The 12,273-nt window shown below is 32.3% G+C and overlaps 1 protein-coding gene across 1 annotated transcript; it reads left to right on the top strand.

Annotated features, from left to right (window-relative positions):
• The first annotated feature begins 4,883 nt into the window (after positions 1–4,883).
• LOC145976612 (uncharacterized) lies at positions 4,884–9,896 on the top strand. Its single transcript, XM_083107842.1, has 2 exons — positions 4,884–5,776; positions 9,571–9,896. Exons 1-2 carry the CDS (start codon positions 5,068–5,070, stop codon positions 9,894–9,896), a joined length of 1,035 nt encoding a protein of 344 aa, XP_082963968.1. The 5' UTR covers positions 4,884–5,067.
• The last annotated feature ends 2,377 nt before the right edge of the window (positions 9,897–12,273 follow it).

Here is a 12,273-nt window from a genome sequence, read left to right as displayed (position 1 = left end):
GTCGGCGTTGACATCGTTGCCGTCGGCGTCGACATCGTCGCCATCGCCGTCGCCGTCGCCATCGTTGCCGGCATCATCGTCGTTGTCGTCGATGCCGGCATCGTCGCCGCTGCCGTCGTCGTCGGTGTCGTCATCGTTTACAAACCAACTGGAAAAAAATAGAAAAATAATATTAAAAATTATAATCCACATATTATAAAAATATTATTTAAATGCTGTCTCTATATTACGCACGCGTATAAAAAAGATTTAAACACAAATGTCATAAATATTCAGCTTATATCTGTGAATAATTATTTATAATAAGGAAGACAACAGAGTCAATAGAAATATTAATTTATCTTCTTCTCATTGAATGTATGAAAAGAGAATGATTCTCGTGCTCATGCTGGAAAATTACAGTACCTTATTCATGTGTGTACAGATAATAAGGATAGGAACTACAATATTTTTGAGTTCCTATTTTTATTATCCGTGCACACATGAATAAGATATGGTCATTTTCCATCATGAGCACGAGATCCATTATCTTTTAATACATTCAATGAGAAGACAAATTAATATTTCTGTTGACTCTATTGTCTTATTATAAATAATTAATCATTTACAGATATAATATAAGCCGAATATGATACTTGTGTTTAAATCTTTTTTATATGTGTGTGTTTATATAGAAATTTTATATAAAATTGTCTACTTACATATGTAATATCCAGGTGCCGCGTCCACAGTTCGGCGAGTTAAAGCGAACTAATGGCTCGTGGCTCACCGCGGTCCGGTCGCTGTCGCGTGGCCCCCCCTCTTCTTCTCCAGTCCTCAGTACTGAGTGACACGCGATAGTGAACGCTATTTAGTAAAGGAAAATAAACGTTAGGCTCCTCCCATCGATCGCAGCATAAGCTGGATCGCCGTATTTATAATCGTATTTACGGCTTTATATCTGTGTTACCTCTTATTTCTTACCTCGTGTTTTTTTCTCTGCTTCTCTTTTGTTAATGCGATAAGAAATAGCAGTTAAGAAAATCTTTCCACTCGAGGTATTTAAAAAGTTTATACGATTTATTGTGATCGGTGTACTTTATACATAATTGTGCTATATAAATATTTAATAGTTTATTCTTCTGATTCTTATCGAAGACGCTGTTTCAATTAAAGTGACATCAAGTTGTGTTACTTTATACATATAATTGATAAATAATTAGTTTACATTAATTTTGTGCATTAATACACATAATAACTTTTTTAATTATTCCTTAAGCGTGGTATTATTTTTTCTTTTGTTGTTATTATTACCACATATTTTATTTCTGTAATTTTATTTTTTTGCTTATTCCTTAAGCGTGGTATTATTTTTTCTTTTGTTATTATTACCACATATTTTATTTCTTTAATTTTATTTTTTTGCTTATTTATTTTTGCACGTTTCATTATAAAATTAGAATGGATAATCAGTGTTATCCAGAACATGTTTATGATAAGTGCGCGTATAAAAATTGTCGCAATAGTCGATATTCAACGGGATCACATTTATTTCGATTCCCATCGAGTACGGATGCAAGACACAAATTATGGATACGCAATAGCGGTAAGTGCTTTCTTGGATTTATATTTATTTTCATATATTTCACGCACACACACACGCACACACGCATACACACACACACACACATGTATTAGAAATATATTAGAAATATGTATTAGAAATATTAGAATTATATGTATATATCCCGTGCAACAAAGAGTCGCTTTTAATTTTTTATTGAAATATCTATAATAACGAAACGCAATGTATTTTATTAATATATTTAATAAGGAGATTTTACCGAGGGGTATCTCACTGTCGCAATACATGTACATTTTTTCTGGAATTACTCACGCAAATTTTTTTATCAAAATCGATGAATCAGTGAGTTTTTCTTGTAAGCTTTATTATACGCAAAAAATATACTATAATATTAACAAAAATTGAATATACTGTATGAACATGCGAAAGGAGGGAGAAAGCACAATTATCGTTTAATATAATTAATATATTAATATAATAATTATATGTGTATGTATATACAGGGTGAGCCATTTTAATTAACGCACGCAATTATTTCGGAAACAAAGCATTTTAGAGAAAAATGTTTCAGACAAAAGTTTTATGGTTTCGAGGGGGCCATAAGATGGTATCATTGGTTTGACACTGAAGAGTCATTTGAAGGTCACGTGAAGGTCACTTCAATTTTTTTTAATGGAACACCCTATATATTTTTGCACAATCTTGTAGCTTATCTCGAGAGCTTTCCAAAACACTATAATTAAGTACCTTTTCGTTAAGTACTTTTTGAGTTATGAGGCTTGAAATAATTTCTTAATTTTACATAAACCGTAAAATATCTTGTAAAATATTCATTTTTCGATTATCTTACCTTAATACTTTTACGTACAAAATAATGAGAGGAATCAATTGGTCTAAAGAAAACACATAGTTGTTTTGAAGAAAAAATATGTAATTTGCAATTAACAATTCCATATTTATTCTTAAAAACAACTATGTGTTTTCTTTACACCAATTGATTCCTCTCATTATTTTGTACGTAAAAGTATTAAGGTAAGATAATCGAAAAATGAATATTTTACAAGATATTTTACGGTTTATGTAAAATTAAGAAATTATTTCAAGCCTCATAACTCAAAAAATACTTAACGAAAAGGTACTTAATTATAGTGTTTTGGAAAGCTCTCGAAATAAGCTACAAGAGTGTGCAAAAATATATAGGGTGTTCCATTTAAAAAAATTGAAGTGACCTTCACGTGACCTTCAAATGACTCTTCAGTGTCAAACCAATGATACCATCTTATGGCCCCCTCGAAACCATAAAACTTTTGTCTGAAACATTTTTCTCTAAAATGCTTTGTTTCCGAAATAATTGCGTGCGTTAATTAAAATGGTTCACCCTGTATATATATATATATATATATATATATATATATATTTATATATGTATGTATATATGCATACATAATTAATAGTGCTTTTTTCTTAAGAAATTTTCTGAAAGATTTATTTTAGTAATCTTTCGCGTTGATTCTGTTTCAGGAAATACTCAATTAGAAAAATGGTCTGCCAGTTCTATCCGTCGTGCCGGTTTGTGTGCAAATCATTTTGATGAAAATTCTTTCAAGGGAGAAGGTAAGAAATCATTAAAACGCGGTTCAATACCTATTCCTTTTAGAAATATTGTTTCAAGAGAAAACAATAACGACATAAACATGGAGAGTATGCCTATTGCGATAGAGGTGACCGATACAGAAAATACAATAAATGTAATGGAAGCAAAAGAAAAACGGAAGCATGAAAATATTATAAGGCCAAGAACATTAGAAAATATTGAAAACGATGAAATGATAGAACAATCATTTCAATGGCCACCATTACAAACTTATCGGTCACCGCGACTACATTTCGATATGACATCGGAAGAGGAAGATGTCATGGAATGGATACATTTGGAACCACCAATACAATCCACAAAAAATGAAGAAATAAAAAATAAAGAGATAAGAAATAAAGAAATTAAAAATGATAAGGAAGAAGAAAATAATTTAAAAATAATAATTAGTTCCTTAAGAAATGAAAATGTACGTCTGCGCCGAACAATAAAAACATTAAAGTTGCGTTTGCAAAGATATACTCGACGAACACCTGCAAAACGCATAAATAAGAAAAATACGAAAAAAAATGTACAGGAATTGATGGATAAATTAAAATTGCATCCCGTTGCGAAAGCAATGATAAATTTGCAACTACATACGCCAAACGCAGCATACACGCAAGAAGAAAAAAATATATCGAAGCAACTTTATTATTATTCTGCTTCTGCACTGCGTGGTTTACGAAAGGCAGGTTGCAATTTGCCTGGAGAGCGAACAATTCGAAGATGGCATGAAGAATATAATATGATGCCCGGATTTTGCAACTTTATATTTTGTAAATTACGAGAGAAAATGTCTAAGATACCCATGGAAGAAAGAATATGTGCATTGAAGTGGGATGAAATGACAATTAAATCATATGAGGAATATTCGGTCAAATTGGATCAAATAGAAGGGCTCGTTGATTTAGGATCTTTAGGAAGAAAACATGAAAGAGCAAAATGTATATTTGCTTTTTGTTTAGATAGTATAAATGCGCGAAATCCATGGCGTCAACCGTTAGCATATTTTCTTCCAGGGAAATGCATGAAAACGGAAAAGATAATAATTTTAATAAAAGAATGCTTAGATAAGCTTATCGAAACAGGTGCTGATGTGCGACTCGTAACGTGTGATCAAGGCACATGCAATCAGAGCGCTTATGTTCAACTTGGCGTGCATCCGGATAAGCCATTCTTTATACATAATGGAAAAAAATATTATGCATCATTTGATTTCCCACATTTAGTGAAAAGATTGGCAAGTTTATTCAGAAAACATAAATATCTGTATCGCGATGGAAAAATAATTGCATCATTTGATGATTTTGAATTATCATGGTCTATTGATGACGCCAATAAAGGAGGTTCTAATTTATTATCTCATATTACGGAAGCACATATTCGCCCCAATGCTTTTGAGACGATGAATGTTAAAAGAGCTTTCCAATTATTTAGTCATACATTTGCAGCTGCAATAAGAACTGCCGGTCATGGAAAGCTATTACAAACAAATACATGGGATGCAACGGCTGATTTTACAGAATATTTGAATAAAGTAATAGACGCTTGCAATTCTTATAGTCTAAATATCACATATGGTGGAAAACGACCATTGTCTGCCAAAAATCCTGACATTGAAATTTTATTAACAGATTTTGTTGAATGGTGCTCAAAATGGTCTTTATCGCCAAACAGATTGTCGAAAATCCCTTGTTTGAAAGGCTTAAGTTTAACTGTACAAGCCATTCTTGGAACATATAAGGAACTCACAAGGCAAGATGAAAAATTTGAACTTGCCACAGGATTATGCAATCAAGACTCGGTTGAACATTTATTTTCTAAATTAAGACAACGCGGAGGATTTAATCCCAATCCCACAGCAAGAATGGTCCGACTCTCTCTGAGACATATAATATCTACGGGATACATCCCAACAAGTAATAAAGGCAATGTTCAATGCCCAAAAGCTGAATTTCTTATTAATTCACCTAGCCACCTTGTTAAAATGCTAGAAGATTCATTGAACGCAAGTATCGTCGCACAATGTGATGCCAATTCTGAAGATGACTCATTTGTGGAAGACACACAAATTCTTGAAGAATTCGATAATATAAGAGATGCAGAAAATGTTGACCCACTAAATATATATGATCAAAATGCTGTTGCATTTTTTGCAGGATATATAGCACGTCAAAGCGTTGCAAAAACCAAGTGCGACAATTGTCGTAATTACATGATGAAAACGCCAATGGATAATGTTATGGAAAATGAAATATATATAAAATATCGAGAATATCCAAATGCAGACGAAGATGCTCCTACAATAACGAAATTAATACGACCGACAGATCTTTTTACAAAAGTGGTCCAAACACAATTAATGACGTTCAATCATGTATGGCAAAATTATTGGGCATCAAAGCAAATTTTGGATACAATAACGAATGAATGTATTAATACAACAAATAAAAAGTATTCTGAATGGCTAGATAAAAATAATGCATGTTACAATCATCGGCTGCAAGCATTGAGATATATGATCAAAATAAAATTGTACTCTCGCACAAGATATAATAATCGTGCTGTAAAAGGAGGTTATATCCATAGGAAAATGAATAATTTGTTAAACAAATAAGAAATCAGAATAATGATTGTAGCATAGAAAAGAAAACCATTTTGAGCATCATTCTTTAAGAAAATATAAAGAATAAAGAATAAAAATATATATAGAATGGAAGAACAAAATACAAATAAATAAATGCACTATAAAAGAAAAAAAAAACAAAGTTGAAATAAAAAGCAACATATAAGCGAGGAAAGGTAAGCAGTAAAAAACAATAAAATAACGTAGAACGCAAAAAATTTAATAAATAATATAAAATTTTAATATTTCCTATATATTAATTTTATAAAAAATATGAAAGTATACTTCCTTTAATTTATTATTGTTTCGTTGCATCCTATCGTTTCGTCATTATAGATAGAAATATTTGCTATATTGTACTATGATATTGCATAATATTCTCAATAGAGTCATGTATGTTTGTAAATCATATTACCTTACAGCGAGTATAACTGTCTCATAATAAGAAAAAAAGCATGATTTTTTCAATTTCATGTAGAAGATCGCAATCACAGTTGAAACGATTGCATAAATCGTAGACTAGCAGGTCTTATCACGGAATAAGTAATCTTAATGTGATCATGCTACGAAATTGTGAAATCATGCATTTTCTTGTTATTAATGATGCTTAATAAGATGCAAACCGCAATAAAAATTTAAGGAAGTGTCTTAACTTTGTTATGTTCTCATTAAATTAACAATAAGTATGTATAATATTGTCACACGGTATTTTAATTAAAAGATAAGATACATACATGTATCACACACACACACACATACATACAAATATGATTAATTTTCATAATCATTGGCAACAATAGACGTCCTGAACATAAATATAACAAAAAAAGGGATGTCACAGAAACATACTGATACTTTCAGTTTAAGGAAACCTACATCATGTAGATTTCCTCGTGATAAGTCCTGTTAGTCGAAGATTTATGCAATTGTTTCAACTGTGATTGCGATTTTTACGTCATGCTTAATTAATGGCAATACAAATAGAAATACAACATTTTATGTATTAAAGCTTCATTTTTATTTTGCATTCTTTATAAAACATTTTCTGAAAATGCGTTCTACGTTCAAAATCATATTTCTGCTAATTGTAAATAGAGAAAAGTTTCTAGCAATGGATTTTCACTTAAAAAAAATTAATTTTTTTATGTGTATTACACTTTCATATAATATAAATAAATTTATAAAATTTGTAATAATAATTATATATATATATATTCATTATTATATATATATATATATATATATATATATATGCTGGGGGAGTTTTTAGTGGGTATTACGGAACTCATCACTCCGGGAGTCCCACATATACAGGGTGACCCATTTTAACTTAGGCAGCCAAATAACTCGAAAAATAAGCAAGATAGAGAAAAATGTTTTAGACAAAAGTTGTATGGTTTCGTGGGGGCCATAAGATGGTATCATTGGTTTGACCTTGAAGAGTCATTTGAAGGTCACGTGAAGGTCACTTCAATTTCTTTAAATGGAATACCCTATATATTTTTGTACATTCTTGTAGCTTATTTCGAGAGCTTTCCAAAACACTATAATTAAGTACCTTTCCGTTAAGTACTTTTTGAGTTATGATGCTTGAAATAATTTCTTAATTTTACATAAACCGTAAAATATCTTGTAAAATATTCATTTTTCGATTATCTTACCTTAATACTTTTATGTACAAAATAATGAGAGGAATCAATTGGTGTAAAGAAAACACATAGTTGTTTTTAAGAAAAAATATGGAATTGTTAATTGCAAATTACATATTTTTTCTTCGAAACAACTATGTGTTTTCTTTACACCAATTGATTCCTCTCATTATTTTGTACATAAAACTATTAAGGTAAGGTAATCGAAAAATGAATATTTTACAAGATATTTTACGGTTTATGTAAAATTAAGAAATTATTTCAAGTCTCATAACTCAAAAAGTACTTAACGAAAATGTACTTAATTATAGTGTTTTGGAAAGCTCTCGAAATGAGCTACAAGAATGTACAAAAATATATAGAATGTTCCATTTAAAAAAATTGAAGTGACCTTCACGTGACCTTCAAATGACTCTTCAAGGTCAAACCAATGATACCATCTTATGGCCCCCTCGAAACCATACAACTTTTGTCTAAAACATTTTTCTCTATCTTGCTTATTTTTCGAGTTATTTGGCTGCCTAAGTTAAAATGGGTCACCCTGTATATACATATATATATAAATTATATATATTCATAGAATTTTTCTTCTAACAGAAAACAACAAAACAAAATCAATAATCTGTATATTTAATTATATATATTATAAGTAATAAATAATATTATATTATATTCCATACTAAAAAATGTTTTAAATGATATGATTGCACTGAAAAAAAATAATTGCACATTAAACATTTTAGCAAGGTGATTCATTTAGCATATACTTCAAGATAAAATATATATATATATATATATATATATATGTATATATATATATATATATATATGTATATATATATATATATATTATTTTTTGTTGATCAAATGAAATGCCTAGTTTTATTTTTATTAAATATATATTTTTGTTATAAAGAAGATGTATTTTTATGTTATGAATACTGGTAAGGTTTTTGGCAGTTTTCCTTACCCACGCAACAAATGTTGGTATTCTTTAATTTCTGCCTAATAAAAAATTTTAATTTATATAAAATTGTGTTCATTATAATCTTCTTTATCTCTTACCATCATTTTATATTATGAATATTTAGAATAAGTAATATTATTATAGAAATATAATAGTAATAGTATTATAAAATATAGTAAGAAATCGTATTATAGAATATATTATATAATATATATATTATAATATTGATCAATATTTTAAATCATAAATTATACAAATTAAACTCGTTAAACTCGTAATTTGCATACATTATAGAATTTTGTTTCTTCTTATATTTCATATTTGTAATTCAAAATTTTTTATACTTCATATTTTTAATTTTTTATATTTAAAATTTTATATTTAAAATATATTTATTTTATATTTAATTTATATTATATTTTATATTATATTTTATTTTATATTATATTTTATATTTAAAATTTTTTAATAATTTAAAAAATATTCAATGGGAGGGAATATAGAACCTTATTTCATTGCGATTAACTACTTCAGTGATATCATATTCAATGCGCATGCGCGAGAAAACCTGGCCCGTCTAACAATACTGTGTCCAGTTAGTGCTAGGAATTTGTATAGGTGTAATACGATGAGTTACAGGCGTCTTAACATTTTGTGATGGTACAACTACTTTAAATAGGGTAGGAGATGAGATGGCTATTTCATTTGATGCAGGTATAGCTTTTTTGATATAGTTACTAGAAGTTCTTAACACGTACAATATTACTTTTATAATATTATAATCATTGTGTAACGATACGTCTACGCACCGTTACTAATTCGGTTTTGTCTTTTGTAAAATAAATATATCTATATTTCACCTTACTCGCTTTGCTTATCTTTCTCACCCGCTATCTTGCTTGCTCTCATCGCTTTGCGCATGCTGCCTCGCTCACTCGCTCGCCCGACTATTCGCATCTCTCTCGCAGTCGTATCCCACCTGAGCGACCCGCCAGGTAGGGGAATCCCCCGGCCGAGTATATAAGCCGGCACGACCAGTGCATCGGGGCCAGATCCCGACCAGATCTCGCCCGGGCCGAAGTGTTTCTCGGCTCGACCGGGTGTCTCCGGTTTCGGTCTCCTGTCCAGGTCGAGGTGTTTTTCGACTCCCGCCGGGTGTCTCCGGCTCCCTGATACCAGTCCTGGTCGAGGTGTCTCTCGATCCACCGGGTGTCTCCGGTTTTCCAGTACCAGTCCGACACAATATGTTTCTCGATCCACCGGGTGTCTCCGGTTTTCCAGTACCAGTTCCGATCGAGGTGTCTCTCGATCCACCGGGTGTCTCCGGTTTTCCAGTACCAGTCCGAGATAATATGTCTCTCGATTCACCGGGTATCCCCGGTTTCCCGTACCTGTCTGAGTCATGGTATTACCTGACTCCACGGGGTGTCTCCGGCGTAACTGAGCCGTCGTAACTACACCGAACCCCGTCGACAGTACGCTAGTCCTAGGCTCCGTGTTTCCGAGTACCCGTAAGACTTTCGCGTCCCTGTAGAAGTAAGCTCCGTGTTTTCTCTTTCGGGCCGTCCAGTATCTGCGATATACCGCCCGTATGCGTTTTCCGTGCACCCGTTAGATACCGCTTGCACGCGCCTGGTTTGTCGTTTATTATTTTCTCATTACCCGTAGTATTTAGTTTTCATACACTCACAGTGCACAAATACACTGACATTCACACACGTATACACCTACATTGTATAAATATTCATGACACAATAAATATATATTAGTATCACCGCAATGATCGCACAAGTTTGTTTCCCCCCTTCTCTCGAATCCTGACGATCCGACGAGCCGATCCGGAGCGTCGAGAAAGGCGACCGAGCAATCGTTTCAATTGTAAATACATAATATTAATTTTTTAATATTATTTTAATTAAGTAGTCAACATACTTCCGAGGTATGATAACTTCACGCAGGAAACTATCGCATAATTCATACAATTCCCATTCAGGGACATATACAGGGCGATCCCGAAAAACGATCCGTCTATAAAATGACGTATTCCTGACACCATTCTAAGACAATTTTTCCTTTACCAAAATTTGATTTGAAGCGTAGTTTTTGAATTATTAAAGGAAGTAGTTAACGTATGACGGGTCGAATACAAGAGGCAGGCAAGGGTGGCGCGATTCACCGTCAGACGCGGGTGCTTACGCGGGGCGCCTGCTGCGATCAGCTGGTCGCTATACACATACAGACACACATGCGAACACATACATTCTCTCTCTGTCTGTCTGTCTGTCTCTCTCTCTCTCTCTCATACGCTCACTCACCTGTAATTTTTTTTTTCTTTTTTACGAGAGAGGGGAAAATGCATTTTATGCATACCCACCGGTCGATCCAGTGAGTAATGTGGGACTCGAGTACCAAGTCCAATTACCAACTCGGTACTCCCTACCCACTAAAAACCCCTCTCTTTTCACGAATTTCCTTTGACACACTGTCCCTCTGACTTCCCGAGATCTGTTTTCACATAACGTCAAAAAATAGTTATCATTACCTTGTTCGATGACTTTTGATGTATTGCTGTAATTGCTTGAAGGAGAAATGAATTTTCCGATAGATCGTACGTTCTCAAATTTAACGTAGATATCACGTTGCAAAAGACAAGAAATCCACACTAAATTATTAACTGAAAGTTTTTCTTCTTTCATGAACTGTATTCTTTTATAAACTTTAACGTAATCACATTTATTTACTCATTCGATGAGATGAGAAATTTACTAATGACTCTATCACTACCGATTTTCGATCATTGATAATAAATAGTTAAAAATAAATAGGTGAAATAGATAAATAAATAAATAAATAGATAAAATAGTTAAATAAATATTTAATATTAATATTTTATATGATAATAGTAAAAGTAATAAATATTTTAAAAACACTTATTTAATCTAATTAATTTTTAAATAGATATCATACGATGTATGGATATCACACACATTCATGATAGTAATAATATTAATATGTTAAATGTTTGTTATGTTTACCGCATTCTTCAATCGAACACATGATCGCGTTCGATAGCGCCAGTAGTACCTTAACCTACCGCAACCTACCATGACAAAAAACTGCTCGCAGTCGCCGAGTAATTATCGTCGCATTGTCACGTCGTCGCGTCGTGTAGTAACGTGTCCGCGCGTGTTTCTTTCATCGAGTGATTTTTAATCGCCAACAGTTATTATTCGACAGTGATTAATAGTGATTAGTGATAGAGTTATTAGTAAATTTCTCGTCTCATCGAGTGAGTAAATAAATGTGATTACGTTAAAGTTTATAAAAGAATACAGTTCATGAAAGAAGAAAAACTTTCAATTAATAATTTAGTGTGGATTTCTTGTCTTTTGCAACGTGATATCTATGTTAAATTTGAGAACGTACGATCTATCGGAAAATTCATTTCTCCTTCAAGCAATTACAGCAATACATCAAAAGTCATCGAACAAGGTAATGATAACTATTTTTTGACGTTATGTGAAAACAGAGCTCGGGAAGTCAGAGGGACAGTGTGTCAAAGGAAATTCGTGAAAAGAGAGGGGTTTTTAGTGGGTAGGGAGTACCGAGTTGGTAATTCGACTTGGTACTCGAGTCCCACATAACTCACTGGATCGACCGGTGGGTATGCATAAAATGCATTTTCCCCTCTCTCGTAAAAAAAAAAAAAAAAAATTACAGGTGAGTGAGCGAATGAGAGAGAGAGAGAGAGAGACAGACAGACAGACAGAGAGAGAATGTATGTGTTCGCATGTGTGTCTGTATGTGTATAGCGACCAGCTGATCACAGCA

This window comes from Camponotus vicinus, unplaced genomic scaffold, assembly GCF_025532165.1.
Source record: "Camponotus vicinus isolate PSW18456_S1 unplaced genomic scaffold, iyCamVici1.0 SCAF_9, whole genome shotgun sequence".
Classification (NCBI taxonomy): Eukaryota; Metazoa; Arthropoda; class Insecta; order Hymenoptera; family Formicidae; genus Camponotus; species Camponotus vicinus.
Note: the sequence above shows the minus strand (reverse complement) of the source record. Positions and strands in the feature narration are given on the sequence as shown.